This window comes from Lycorma delicatula, chromosome 4 (assembly GCF_047948215.1).
Source record: "Lycorma delicatula isolate Av1 chromosome 4, ASM4794821v1, whole genome shotgun sequence".
In the NCBI taxonomy this organism is placed as follows: domain Eukaryota; kingdom Metazoa; phylum Arthropoda; class Insecta; order Hemiptera; family Fulgoridae; genus Lycorma; species Lycorma delicatula.
The window spans coordinates 81,917,470-81,934,231 of NC_134458.1; the positions used below are offsets into that span (position 1 = coordinate 81,917,470).

Consider the following 16,762-nt stretch of genomic DNA (forward strand, 5'->3'; position numbering starts at 1 on the left):
CCACTGCCTTTTTTTTGTAAAATGATTAATTTTTATTTTTATTCTACAAACACTAATAGAAATACTTATTTTTCACTCTTTCATAAGCATTATTTATTTATTAATAAATTATTATTATTACGTTACATCATTTATTTTTTTTCACACTAATTCCTCAGTATCTACTGATGATTATTGGTTAACATTCGAAATAGTTATTTGGTTTTAAATTTTTTTTCTTATTTATGAAATATGTCAAAAATTATGTTTATTCTTAAGATCTTTCTTATTTATTTATCATCTTATCCAAAACAATAATAAATTTCCTAATATGGACTGGCATCTTCTAAAACGGAAAACAGTTATAAAAATATCACTCACAATCTCAACTTGTACTCCTTCGTTGTAATGTAAAAAAATTTGTTTTTTTTTCAAACACCTGAAATTATATTGTTTTGGACTATTTAAATAAAAAAAAATATTTTTTTAAATTTATCCCTTACCAAAAAGGTAAAAACTGAAAATTATTTCCGCTATATTAATGTCGGATGAAAAAAAAGTTGCAACTTTATTTGTTGAAACAGTAATAATTAGAAAAATGTATAAAACTTTTAGTTTATGGGTGGGAGTTTTATTACGGCCTACTGCTTTGAAAAGTTTTGAAAATTACCCCCAACCTCATTTATAGAAAAATAATATTTAATAGATTTTAAGCCAATAAGTTAAAATTTAAAATCATTGCAAACCACAGTGTATTTTTTTTTTAAATTAAGTATATATATATATACATTTAATAAAAAATAAGATTATTGGTTGGTAATGTTGTAGCTGAACTTTCCAGAAAGCTGCATAGAGCTTTTTAATTTATCCCCTTCCCTTGTTTGGAATATTACACCCAATTAGAGAAAAATAAATTCCAAATTTATAGGTTGTACTTTTCTTGAAATAAAAAGTAAAATATACCACCACTCCTAAATATGAATATACTCATATGTAAAATATGTTTGTTTACTATAATGGATCCAAGAACCTCAAAATATTGAAAATTAAAAACTTAGGAACTCTTATTTTGACTAACAGAAATACTTTTCCTGTCGTAAATTACAATGATCAGTAATTAAAAAATACAATCGTAGAAAAAATTTTGTTTAGTTTTACACAATTCTGTCTTAATATTATCAAACATTTTTGGGTAATTATTACATAAACGTTTTAGGTGAATATTAAACGCCATTATGCTAAGTTTGCTAAAATATAAGTGACCTACAACTGAAAAATTTGCATGCTTTTATTTCAATAATTGATTTAATTGTGGGTAAAAAGCAAACCTAAATTCCTAGCATATTTAAAAATCGGTTGTTCAAAAGGTATCTGAGAATGTTTCACTCCTTTCTTCAGCTCATATATCATTTAATCATTTATTTTAAAAATTATAATAGAAATCTGCTCAGTATAACTTTATTTTAATATTTCATTTATAAAATTTAATTTGTAATAAAATCAAGTAGTTTGTTTTGAATAAGTTGTAATTACAGGATATGTATTCATAAAAAAAATCATAAAAAAATATAAAAGTTAGTGATTTGACATTCAGGATATACATTTAAAACACTATGATGAATAATGTTCCAAAATTAAAGATGATCTTGTTAGAGATTTTGTTAATTCTGATCAGCCAGTGTTGTAAATACAAAATTAGAAAACATTATGTCAGAATATGATATGAAATAAATATAAGATAAACAAAAATAATGATAAAATAAGCCAATGTATATTTACGCAAAAGAAATAAAAATTAAAAAACTAGAACAGTATAGACACATAAATACCATTTTAGGAGAAGTAAAAATGAAATAAAAGCAAGAATAGCAATGTCTAAGAAAGCAATTAATAAAATAAAAAAAAAAAAAAAAAAACATTTTTATGTAATAAGATGAAGTTAGATTTGACAAAGTACCTTGTGAAGTTTATATTTGAAGTGTATTTTTCTATGGACGTGAAAAAGACACTATGAAAAGAGGTAAAGAATTTGAAATATGAGTGTAAAGTAAATTGGGAAAAATTAAATGAATGGCGAAAGTGAAAAATGAAAAAAATAATGAGAGTGAATTAAAATAGAATTTTAAGCAGAAAAATTCAGATTGTTAAAACTAATTAGCTGTGACATTGTGATAAGATAAGGATTGATAATAATTGAGCTAAAGGAACAAGTAGAAAGAGCAAAAAAGAGAAAGGTTGGAAAATTTAAAATTATAAACAACCTAAAAGGAAATGGATATGAGCCATCAGGAAATCAAAATTTCAGTGGTGAATACAGGAAAATAAAGATAGATATGGTGCAAGGGATCTCCCTCACCTCAAGTTAAAGATATGATGATGAAACAACTAAAGTAAAGCCTTTGGAATCAGATTTCTAAAACAGTTTTTTTTTTTTTTTAATTTACCCAAAAACCCAAAAAATGTTAAGTGTTTTACAAATTTAAAACTGAACAGGTTTATCTATAACTCTTTGAAAATATGACTACCTTTACCAACATATTTATTTTCCAACACTACATATAATATTTAATTAGATAAAAATGTTATTTATTAGAATTGCAGAAATATGTGCCGTTAACTATATAACATCTGCTAGAGGTGAACTTAAAAGAATTTTTCATATCTTTTACTATTATAAGGTCAAGTTGTATACACATCTTCATCAAACTCATATTGACCACTACTGAAAGAAAGAAACAAATGTATACAGATCGATAGAAAAACAACTGAATTTGTATTACATGTGATCTAGTTTATGTTATTGTTATTGACAGCAAGGTCATAAGCTTAATTTTAAGTTGATTAGATCCTTGATGTGCACTATTGAAAAGGATCTTAATGAAATAATTACGAATCTTTGTCTATGCCAGCATTATTTATCATTTTTTCTTCCTATTATAGCACTTCCATCAATACAGATTGAAATGTCGATTCAATTAAAGCCATTGTTATTTGTAGATCAGATCTTATCATACTCATATTTCAATACTCAAAACTAATCACCATCATTCTATATTTAATTTTTTTTTTTTTTTTTGTAGCTCTGTTGAACCACTTAAAATAGGGTCACATCCTCACAAAACCGGTTATCTGAACCTAAGTTAACACCAGTTATTTTCGATCCAAAAGAGAGTATGTAATTAGTCCTTACCATTAATAATTAATCATAAAAAGTACACTTTTTGAACTTAATTACTGCAGATACAAGAAGAATAATGGTGACCATAAATCTGCTTTAACCAATATCCAAAAAAAAAAATTAATTAAAAGAAATGCATGATTAATAAAATATAATTCTGTTTGTTTTTTATTGATTTTTCCTATCTTAAACTGAGGTAATTAAATATCTCAGAGATCTAGAACTTTCTAATGTTAGTCAAAATCTGCTTCATAAAATCAACTCCAAAAAGAGTCTAGCTCAATGGTTAATGGTTCAGTTAGATATTTCTACTTACTGAATAATTTCAAGGATAGGCAGAGTTCTTCCTTTAGGGTTCCTGCATCTGTTCCTGGGTTCATAAAATTTTGGAATGAAATACATTTTTGTTACAGCACATACTTAACTTCGTCAATGGAAAATTGTTGATCAGTAATATGCTGCTCCCAATTGGGTAAAAATATTCCATCACATAGAAATGTGTTTGTGATAGCATTTGCTACCTGGAGAGTCTTGAATCTTTGCTTCGGATGGTTTTATCTTATGCTGGGATTCCTCTGATGGTAGATCACCTTTTTCACAACTCCTTATACCTTATTCTTGATCCCTTCTTCCCCATTTTTTGTTCTGTGGATGTAGGGCCTCTAAGACTATGATAGGTCGATGACGAGGATACAGTCTTTGCATCCTTAGTTGATTTGGTGGGAATGTTGACTATAGACCAACCCAAGGACTCTTATTTTTTTTATATGAAGCCTTCACAGTAAGCTTAACGGGGGAACTACCAACTGAAAAAAGACAGATCTATTATTTTCTAAAACACAATATAATATAAAAAAATCTCCTGTAGAATCTACTTTACACAATTTCTTTGAAAATGTTGACAATTAATGACTAGAAAAACTAATAAAATTTATATTAAATGTTACCATTAACCCACATTACTTCATTTTCACTAAAATTTATTGAAAGAAATCAATACAAATGAAATTTACAATTACAGTAATTAAGACGTAAAGATTTCAGGTTACTTTTTTAGAAAGTTGATGAGCTCCAAGGCTTAGTTTATTTGCTGGTGTAAAATCACTTAAATGTTATAAACATCAGCTACATTTATAGTAATTATTTTACAATAAGTCTGAATAACTTAGTGTTTTTAAAAAAAAAAAAACAAATTATTTCAATATTTCAGATTGATATCAAAGGACATTTACCTATTTTAAATCAAAATTTAAAAAAAAAAACATTTTCTGTGATTGGTTTTATAAATTCAATAAAATTCTTCAAGATGAAAGAAAATTAATAATTGTTATTTCAGATAAAAAGCCTGTTTGATAAAAAATATTGTTTGTCATCATTTATTCTACTTATTTGATCCATCTAACCTTTTCATCTTTAGAATAACCTGGATACTTTAATACATACCCTTCAAACCTTGTTTTTTTGTACAATTTTGTCACATATATCTCTCTATTCCAGTTTATCTTTAACAACCTAAATTTCAAAACTGACTAATATTATAACCATTGAAATATTTTTATTTTTTTCTGATTGTGGCTTTCCTGTTGTCTATATTTTGCTGCTATAAAACATTACATTTTATAAAAAAATTAAAAAATATATATTTATATATTCTCCTACCTTAAAATTTAATTAACCATAATCTCCTTATCTGTTACATTTTTTTGATTTTATTTTTAAATAAATTTCTCTACTGGCACCTGTCCATATATCTCAGTATTTTTTAACACACCTTTGATTACAGCTAAAAAAACATTACCATCAGCAAATCTTAACAATTTATTAATTTTTTATTTTTTTATTTATCACTCCTCTCTTGAGTTTCATTGCTGCAGTCCTTTTATTGCCTCTTTTACATATAAGTTGAAAAGCAGTGCAAGTAGACTACATTTGAATCAGATGGAGACATCTGACATCTTTCCCTGTTTTGTCTCCTGCCTTTTATTATTGGGGCTTTTTTCTTAATTTTTATCTATTCTTGTCATAGTTATCAACAATATTAAGAAGTTAATTTTTAGAATAGGTGTCTAATCTTAGATAGTTCAGCTGTCATATTTCATAGCAGCCCAATAGAAACCAAGATTGGGGTCCCAACATTTATTTATTGTAATTAATAAGGAAAACAGCCTGGTCAGAAACAACTCTTAGATTTTACAATATTATGGCTCTACCTTCTTTCTATGTTGAAAAATGAATAACTTCTATAGAAATAAGGAATCAGGTTCAGATTCCTGAGATAATTCACAAATAAGTTTAATGAATGTTGGAGAAATGGATTTCTTAAAAGATAAGAAATCCAAAAAAACATTGAACGTGAAGCTTGTTAAGTAGAAAATAATGCATGGTCAATATGTATGAAAAGTATTTGAATCAAATAGATTTTTAACCAAAAAAACTTTTTATTATGCTTATAGTTAAAGAAAGATCATGTGAACTTTATACAAGAAAAATAAAAAAGTTTTTAAAATCCTTCTATATTGCTGTTCAAGATTTTGTAGGAGACCTCAATCTTTCTTTTGCATTTAGTTTATAATGATTTCATACAAATAATCAGTTGAAAAGAGTAAACAGAAATTAGTAATTTATTAACTAAATTATTAATATAATTCTTGATCTTGCTGATTTGAGTGATACAATCTCTGAAATGTTTCAGTATCTATTCATGCAAATTTGATTTTCCTCTTGAACTTAGGTTGTATCAAAAAAAAACTCCCTGGAAATTATTACTTGAACTTTCATAATATCATATAAAAATTCATTTTTTATAATTACTTTTCTTTCTTGAATAATCTTATACTACAAACTTTACATTTGATTTAAATTAATAACAAATAACATTGAAATACTGAGATAACCATAAGATTTCAATCTCATTTACAGACTTAAGTTACAATTTGTTTCATAAACTTACAATTACGAAGGTTAACATGAATTAGAAGCCAATTAATTAAATTTTCAGTTTGACACAAACAACATTTTTGATTTATTTCTAAAGCATTTAAAAAATGTTCCACTCTTTGTTACTGTAAAGGCCTTTTATATTTTCATTGTATTTTTGTTTTTAAGCTGCATTTTGTTTGCAGTAACAAACAAGCAAGTTTAGTGACTTTATGTGGTCAAAGCAGTTCTGTTTATACATTCAGGCAATGTATTTATTTAGTGAATGTATTCTGCGTGTGATGGTTTGTTTTATTTTATTATTTGTCCTAAAACTGCTTTATATTCTGTGTTTTTTTTTTGTGAATCTGTTTTTATATTCGTTGGTGTGATGTATTTTTTGTTTTCATTGCCATTGTGTTTTTATTTATTTTGTGTAGAAGTGAATTGGTCAGTATGTTGATAGATTTTCAGAATTCCTGACTTAAACAAAAAACAAAAAAACACTGACAAATAGCTAAAATTTAAGTAATTAAAAATGCTGCCAATGATTTTTAGATTTCTTTGTCAGCCCTTGAATGACCTGGATTGGTTTATTTAAAATATTATATCATTTATTGTAAATCTTATGAGGAATTATAGTTAAAACAGGTTAAAAAACACTGGCAAAGCTTCACTTTTCCAGGTGCACTGGTGAAGTCATGGTTACCAAAATAATATTTAGACATCAAAATTCCCAAATTTTGAACAAAATAAATCTTTTATTTTAGTGGATTTCTTACTGTTTGGTGTGAAAATTTAGGAAAGCTTACTTATAAAGAAGTGATCCCTAACAAAAAAAAGAAGAGAATTGTTTAAAAATATTGAAAAAATAAAGTATAACTTTTATGAAAGTAATAAAAATATTGCTTCTCTCATTTTGGGTCATTATATAATTTATAGGTACCAAAGCATCTTTAATTTTTATAGCTCTAACTGATAAAGAAAAATACAAAAAAAAACACTTCTTAATAATAAAAATTAAAAGATTTTGAGCCAAAAAACAAAAAGCAGCATATATTTTTTAAAGGTGGAAAATAAATTTTAAGAAACATTTTTCTAAAATAATGATATATAGGAAATTTATATTCTAAATCTAATGCTTTCTTCAGTAGACGCTAAAATAAGAAAAAGAAAATTATCAAAACAACTTTTCTGCATTTTAGGTCTCTGGTCTATAATTTTTTTTTTTAAATGTAGAGATTTCATAGTAACTCTATATATGAAGTATAAACTGTCAAAAAATGTTTGAAAAATATTTAAACTGAAGGAAGATAGAGCAAAAGAACAAAAAAAAATGTACATTTCTATTTTAAGAGGGAGGTTGATTCTAAAAAAAAGACTTTTTTACTCGTTTATATACGCATTGCAGGTAAGAAATTTGGTTTAATAAAGTTTTCTCTAAAATGTCTCTGAAGAAAATCAAAATTATATTTTTTTCACAATATCTACCATTCCTTTTGAAAGAAAGTTAATATGATCAATGCTCCATATATAGAAATATTTGAGCAAAATCTGAAGAAAATCAGTTTGGTCAATCCTGAGATACAAGTCCAGAAGCACAGCAACACACATATGTACATACATGTCCACATACATACATAATTTTTTTTTTTTATCTAGATGAACCAGTTGGACCCTAAAATTTAAGATTTGTAAATAATCTTTGTAAAAAAAGATTTGTTAAAATTTAAGATTTGTAAAAAACCTGATACCCCATTTTTGACATAATCACCATAGTTCCCCCTTTAATTCTAGCTGTATTCACTGGGAAAATAAAAATAACAGTTTTTTCTAAAATTTTTAGTTAACATTGATTTGCAGTACCTGTGTAAGATTATTATTTAATTGGTTATGTATAATCTGTGAAGAAGTAAACATCAGAAGCAATTACAATTAAACTGTGTACATTTGTTAAAGTATGTTGAAGAAAATGGCAAGGAAATCACCTGTGTGATGAAAACAGATAATCTTTTATCAACAGGTACCATCATTTCATTCAAGAACTGTACTTGTCTGAACTTCTATTATTATACAAAAGAAAGAGTAATTGAAAATAACTATCTAATATAGCTAGATTATTTATTGGTTACTGCTGGCTGACAGATGTCCACAGTAACGTATGACAAGCCAGTCAATAATTTAACTCATTTTTGGTGGGAATGATTGGATTTAATGGTAGAGGCTACATGATCAATTAAATCATGGTGTACTCATTCCAGCCTTCCATTCAAATAGGCAAGTACTTGCTGCATTATCACAATACTTTTCTTATAATTATTTTCTTCATATTTAAAAAAACAATATTTTAATCGCGTTTATAATTTTGAGAAGAAATAACACAATCAAATTTCAGCTGATAACAAAACTACAAAATTTTGAGAAATCTAATGTATTATTTTAATTAGATTACAATAAGAAATTATAATCAAACTTACTCATGGACAGCAATCTCATGTCTTTACACATACTTTACAAGTCACATTGAAGCATCACATATAAATGTAATATTAAATCTTTCTTTTGAAAAGATTTCTTGTAGTCAGACAGTATAACAAAATTGGATATAATTATTTCTTACTTTGCTATTAATTTACAGTTGCTAAATTACTGTGAAACAAAAATAAAGAAGAAATTTTTTGTAGTTTACATTTTCTTTCTAGCATGTTTGGCATAAAACTTCTTTTTTTTTATTTGACATTTCCATTTACATTAGGGAATAAACCCCTGTTTTTCAGGTGATGATTAAAGTATATAAATGATATATTTTCTTTATTACTGAAAATAACTAATTCCATTTAAACTATAAATTAAAAATATATATTTTGTTTATTTATTACAGGCTCTGGTCGTAATATCAGGCATCTTCCATGTGTCAGCCGAAGATCAGGAGATACTGGTATTTGTATGTTTGCATTTTCTTGTGCAAAAGCAAATGGCACACATTTGGGGACATGTATCGATAGGTTTTATTTTGGTAGTTGTTGCAAGATTCCAGAAAGCAGTTCTGATATAGATCTTACAATACCAATTGACAACAACCAGCTCTCAGAAGATGGAGTAACATCAACTGAAGAAACTTATCACATATCTACATTTCAATCGGTACTGATTTTAACATTTTAAACTCTATTGTAATAATTAGAATTAAAAATTACATTTATTTTATTTCTGACAAGGCAAATTACCCTAATGTATAATATTTTTATTCCCTACAGTCATCAGTGTGATTATACAAACTGAATAATCTTAACTAATAATTTTTGTTTGAACCATTTACAAATTAAGCATAACAAGAGAAGGATAGGTAAAAACATTAGTAAAAAGCATTGGCTTTTTATTCTGAAAGTTATTTGTGTGAATCTGTCTCAGGCCAGTTAAACTATTTAAACTAATCAATTAACAATTCTAAGATATTTTTCATTGTTTCCAGTTACACATATGTTGTGTTTTTGTATTTACTAATGACAAAAATTTAAGGGGAAATTTGTACATACCATAACAACTCTTCACTTACCATGAGCTATAAAAATTTTTTTTCTTAATGCATTTAAAAAATATTTTAATCATTTAAAACACATTTTTAAATAATTTCTTTTAAATGGATATGTTTAAACTTATGAAAATAATAACAAACGAATTTATACTCCTAAATTTGACATATGTCTTTTAAATAAGCTTGAAAGCCTAATTAATGTAAATGTAGTTCTATCCTTTTTTTTATAAATAATAATAATAAAACATTAGGAATACTTGTTTTTGTTATGGAAACTGCTAGATTTAACTGCATGTATGCTAGTTCAGTTGTTATATGTTACAACTAACACAAATTTTATACATACATATATATATATATATATATATATATATATATATATATAGTCAATTTTATGACTCATATTCCTCTGTACTATTATACTATACAAATATAAATAAATAACTTGATCCACCAAGTACAGAATAAAATTAAATTAGGTAGGATGACACTTACCTTATATCATTATATATACACAAGAATACTTTCACAATTTTCCCACATCTTCAGTTGATCCAGTCTTTTAATTGTTCACATAAAATTACATATTATAAATACACAACATTAACAAAATAAAATCTTGATACATACAATAGGACAAAATTTGTTAAAACTTTGGATATAAGCTAAATATGTCGAAATTTTTAACTTTTAATTTTGATTTTTAAATCTTAAATTTTAAATTTAAAAGGAAAAAAATGAATTTTAATTCCATTTTGATTTGAATTGATTTTAAAGTTTATACCCAAAATGTTAACACTTTTTTTTGTATTTATCAAGATTTTATTTTGTTAATGTTGAGTATTTATAATATGTAATGTTACGTGAACAATTAAAAGATAGGATCAACTGAATGTGCAAGAAAATCATAAAAGTATTCTTCAGTATAGATAATGATATAAGGTAAGTGTCATCCTACCTAATTCAAATATATATATATATAGATACAAAATTATTATTATTATTTGTTTTTACAGTTAAGGCAAATCTATTATATGTTATATTTTTGTCCACAGGTTCAGGGAAACAATAATATTAATAACAATACACCTACATATATTCAATCAACTACATCAAGAACAGAGCCAGAAAAAGCAGAAAGTGTTGAAAAACCTGTGAAAAAGCCAGTAAAACCATCAAATAATTATACAGTTAAACCTCCAATAACAGCAGCAACATCTTCAACAACAAATAAACTTCCTGGAAGTGGCTCAAATGATAATTTGTATTTAGAATATATTTATAATATCACTTCAACTGCCAAGCCACCTGTAATAACTTCTTCAAAACCTTATTTCAGTTCATCTCACAGTAATATAGGCCCCAATACAACTCCAAAGCCCATTACATCATCATATCAAACATCTCTAGGTCCTTCAACACATTTTCCGACTGTTCCAGTAGTTACTATTGCTCCAAAGCCTATCACAACATCAAAGCCTTTCAATTCATCAAATCTGCCCCAAAAGAAACCTATTTCAACAACTCAGAAACCTCTAACCCCTGTAAGACCTTTCCTTAGTTCTGCAAAACCTGATCTGAGTAAACCTTCCACTGTTGCATCAGTGACTAAACCTAGTACTGTTTCAGGTAAACCTAAACCAAAACCTACATCTAAACCTACTGTAACAACCAATAAACCGATAACAAAGCCTTCAAGGCCAACCTCAAAACCAACATCCAAACCGGTTGTTAGACCGGGTATTAAACCATCAAATCAAACTAAACCCATTTCAACCACTGCAAAACCTTTGAAAGCGACAACATCATCCATCCTGCAGCCATCAACACTTGGACAAAAACCATTTACTACAACATCTAGCCCTATCCCATCAAGACCATGGTCAGGAGGCAAACCTCCACCTGCTTTACTTAAACCGCAAAAACCAGTATATGTTCCTGGTTATGTTGAAGTACCTGTGACAACTTTTGTACCTTCTGCAAAACCAACAACAGAACACTCAAAACCAACAATAAGTAATGATATAATTCAACCAGTATCTACACCTGGATCTACAACGTATTTTGAAAATGAAGATAATTCAAATCTGGTCGGTGGATCAACAACAATTCCACCAGCATTAGTGACGTGGACAACTGTAGATGAAGTACCAGTAAAACCTCCAACAAAACCAGCAACTACTCCAGACAGTCCTTGTAAGAGAGTATTTTATACACACTTTAATAGAAGTATGAAAAATATGTGTAATTAATGAAATTTGAATATCAGTTTTAAAATTATGATATTTTTAATTATAATTTATAAACAACAAATTTTATATGAGTTCTGGTTTTAGTTTCATAATGTGTAATACTTTTTACTTTATCATTATATCTTACAACAAATAAGTCCTTTTTCATGTAAAGTTGTGATAATAATTCCTCAATATTGTTTCCAATCTGCTATTAACAATATTACAGTAGAATCCAAGTTCAGATCCAATTAGCTATTAATTAGAGACTATCAAAATTGAGACCAACAGACAATATCAAGAACTGGTAGACCTTCAATTGTCAACTTTCCACAAAGGAAGTTAAATTTTAATATTTATGTGACGAACATACTTTCGTCACTGAAGTTCAGTTAGATGTCTCATCACTGATCTACCTGAAATCAGGTAAGACTACTTCTCTAACTGAAACTGGTCTTAAGCAAATACTTTAATATGTATGTATTGGCTTGCTTTTTTACCTAATCTCAGGAAAATATTAGTATGTTATATTTTGATTATACTTAACTTAAGATCTAGCCAACATGCATATTAGTAGTAATAATGAAAAATACTATTGTGCGTAATAGTATAGCAGTTATTAAAGTACTGGTTCAATCAATTCACTTTTTAGTGTTTTTTGACTAACTTTTGTTACTATTATAATTTAATTACATAATTGTTTTGAGTATTATTAACAAATAATGATACATACTTTTTGATGCAGCCACACTGCTGTGGCATAGCAGTTTGTTTACGTGATAGATTTTAATTGGAAATAATGTAAGTGAAACCATATTCACTGATTAAAATTGAAATGATTCATTAAGTTGTTGTTGCTGATTCATTATGTTTTATTTTCATATTTAATAAAGTGATAAAATCATAATTTTGATTAATACCATTTTATTATTAAAACGATTTTTTTAAATTAAAAATAAATTGCAGGTTTAAAGTTTTCTCTATGTAAAGTTAAATTATTAATCAAATTTTTCAGGCTTGAGCTGTTCATAATGGTACAGTTTTCATGCAAAATGGCAATTAAGTGCACTCGGCGTAGGAGGAAGCTAAAAGATTTTTCTCAATTGAATTCAGCTATTTTCCTTTCATGCAAACTGGCATGACTAAGTGCACTCGGCATAGGAGGAAGCTAAAAGTTTTTTTCTCAATTGAATTCAGCAATTTTTCCTTACATTATTAAATGCTGACTCTTTTATTTACAATTTACACCAGAATGAATACTAAAACAAAGTAGGAAGGACTTATTCCAGTAAATGTTGAATTCATGTGAAAATTCTTGTTTCTTATTTGACATAAAAAAAACGTACTTTAATTCTTTACTGCCTATAATTTGGTAACTATAGTACTTAGCAAATTTAGGAGCTAGCATTGTGCAGTTGTAAAGTCCTTAATACATTTTAAAAGATTTTTTGTTCCTAAATAAAATATAATTACTTTTTTGGCTGACTATAATAATAGATGAGGAGAGTGATTTGAGTAAGAAAATAAGAATATTACTTAGATTTCTATATTTACACTTCAGAAGATTTCACAACTTACCAACTTCCTTTTTTACTGAGATTTCTGATTTATTGAATGTAACTTTAAATGTCAATTAGATATACAGCGTTTAATTGTTAGTAATATCTTTTGAATTAAAATAATTCATTTAGTAAATATTTTTTAAGCCTTTGTTTTATTTTGCTTAACAGATGTACATTATGTTTTACAAGTTTCTTTTATGTACTTTTTATTTTATGCTTTAGTTAAGAACTTGTTGTTTTACAGTATTTTTTTTTCTTTTATAGCAACTGCCACTACTTCCACTATTTTACCACCACTGACTACACAAAACTGGGTAGAAATTTCTGTATCAACACACGCACCGACTACTCCAACTGAAATTTCTGGTAATAGTTTTTGTTAACAAATCTTTATTACTTGGATTATTTAAGAATGAATAAACAGTTAGAAATGTGTAAAAAATTCTGTAAATCTTTCATTTTTAGAGAATTTTATGTATTATTTAATGCTAATTGACAGACAGAAAGTATAAAATGAGTTAAATTTAGAGTAGGAGGTCCTTACTTGGTGAGCTAAATAGACATCTCACCCATTACTTGGATAATTTTTGTAATTTGAAAAGATAAAACAGAATCCTTTGACAACCCCTAAGATTGTGCCATTATAAAAGCAGCTGTTCCATTGGCCATTACCTTTACAACCTTGTAGGCATTGTGGTGGCTGGTCTAATTATTATAATAACTATCCTGGCCAGAAGGGCTCAGTGGTAATGAATACAGGTGGATGAGGAGAGAATGATCATCCCCCATAATAACAGTGACTCTCTAAGGAGATTGGAATAGTTTATAGTTTATACCTAAAATATAAAAAAAACTGAGTTAATCCCTAAGCTATCATTTTTTTAATAAATGTAAGCATTGAAAGAGCATGTTTATCTTGATAATATAGAATTTAAAGTTATATGATTGTTATTAATAACTGAACATAACTGCATCATTTCTCTAAGCTGTGTTGTTATCAAATAGTAACCAGACCCCAAACAATCTCCGATTGCTATTCACTGCTTATCACTTATTTATTTAATGTCAATCATGAAATGTTGCCTATTGTGTTTTATTAGAAAGGATAGAGTAAATAGAAGCAAATGAATTATGTCAAATGTAGTAAGTTTTACCCTTCTTTTATCTCTAAGAAAAAAACTTTAAAAAGTAATAGTACAGATCTCTAACTAGAAATTAGATAGTTTTATACGTTATCAAATTTTTAAAGTCATCTGTATAACCAGCAAACATTCTGAATTTTTTGAGTAAGCTGAACTTTCTTTTGTAGGTAATATGAAATCAAATGAACTGAAATTAACTTTTAACAGGAAAAATAAGCTATTATATTTTAAATCAGTTAGCTCAAAGGTTATGTATTATTCTACTGTTACCTTTAAGATCAAGTCAATCTGGGTGCTTGGTCTAACATATTAAACAAAATAACAAGAAATTAAAACGTTTTTCATTGGATAAAATTTCTGTTTCAATTCTAAATTGTTTAATATTCAATAAAAATAATTTAAAACAAAATTATAGTAATGAATAATGCTTTATTTGTGCGAACAACATAAATTATTTTAAACACTTCAAAATTGTAGTGTTCCATTCTACATTCTGTAATTCACAAACAATATCTTCAATCTTAACAAAACTTTGTGGGGGATATCAATTGTTATTAAGTGATGTACCAGATTTCTTATTAATAACAGGCTCTTGTAATTTTATATTAATGTCTGTACCTGAATTTTTTTTTTCAATTATATTACTTTTTACTGATTCTGACATTAATCTTCTATTAATTTAAAATGTTAACATAAATTTCTTGAAATTATCATAATTTTTTTATTTTTTGTATTTAATTTTGTATACTTCATGTTCTATTCATTCCAGTTTGTATGAATATTAAAAAGCAAACTATTTAGCCTATTTCATACATTAATTATTATTGAATAAATATTTATAATCTTATGTCAGAATAATACTGTATGAAGTAATAATTCATTCCTAAGTCAATAACTAAACTTCATCACTATGGTTTTTATAATTCTGAAATATTTTATGACAAAGATATTTTTTTTAAATTATTTTATTACACCTTTTGCTGTTCCAGCAGATGAACTATGATCTCTTTTCTTTGTGAATTCATTATCACAAGTGTTCTAAGCGTATGTTTTTCTCACAATCTCAGCTGTGAGGAATATATCTCTTTTAAAAAAGATACTGTTGTACATTGAAAGTTATTTGAAGAAATTATGTGTTATCATATTGATTCACATACTTAAAGGTCATACAGCAGATAAAAAATTCTTATTGTGAAAAAGAGAAGAAATTGAGCTTTATGGAGATAATGCTTCCCTATCAGTAGTTAGGACATATGATGTCTATTATTCCTTCCAAACGAATTCATTTTTTACAGTACTCATTGACAAAAGACTTTAGGAACAGATAGTTTTAGAAATGAGCATATTTCACTCTTTAACTGCTTTCACAAATGATGAGGGTGCACCTGACAGAATCAGGGAAGCAAGCCCAAAATACTGTGTGGGTGACTGTGACATTGATCAAAATTAAAATTGGTGGTTTCCTCATTGATGTCAGAATTTGTAACAGGACAGTCCACTGAATAAAAAATGATATTAAAATCACAAGATCTTTCCAGAAATAAAGAAGATGAAAAGTAAAAAGATTTTTAACTAACAATAATTTTTAGGATTTATTAACAACACATGGACATAAAATCCTGCGAAGATGATTTTCTGCACTGGTGGACTACTTTTCAACTTAATACAAGTATAGATTTTTGAATGCATAATTACATTTATAAATGCATATAAAAAGTTGAATAAAACAAAATTATATCAACACTTGAAATTTGATCATTATTTAACTTTGAATATTTTCATAACGCTCTGATATTTTTGTCGTCAATTCCAACTTCAAATGATTTATCTGCTATAGTATTATAATAAAATTTCTTGTTCATTAGATTTTTCTACAGGAAAATAATAAATTTTTCTATAGTAAAAGATAAAAAAAATCTTTTTTGTTAATAATTGTTTCAACTACTTATGAATTTTAAATGTTTGAGTGGTAATCAAGTAGGTAAATTGCATCTCCTTGTAACTTAATTGTTTCACAACAGCTGGAAAATCTTAAGTAGCATAAACATAAAAATTAAAAGATGTGAAACAGGAATAAAATGACAGTAGCCTGATGTTATGTCTAATGAGGATATTCCCATCCATAAACGATTTCCATATAAGATAAACAATGATAGGTGTAATTCACTGCATACTATTGGTACTTAGTAATAGCTAACGACCATACAAGTTGACGATCT

At 26.8% G+C, this 16,762-nt stretch overlaps 1 protein-coding gene across 1 annotated transcript in view; it reads left to right on the forward strand.

The window, feature by feature from the left end:
- Positions 1–16,762, forward strand: part of Np (serine protease notopleural) — a 182,079-nt gene that overhangs the window by 135,383 nt on the left and 29,934 nt on the right. The window contains exons 3-5 of the mRNA XM_075363429.1: positions 8,955–9,217; positions 10,664–11,804; positions 13,666–13,767. Of these exons, the coding sequence (XP_075219544.1) occupies positions 8,955–9,217; positions 10,664–11,804; positions 13,666–13,767 (1,506 nt within the window). The remainder of the gene's footprint in view (positions 1–8,954; positions 9,218–10,663; positions 11,805–13,665; positions 13,768–16,762) is intronic.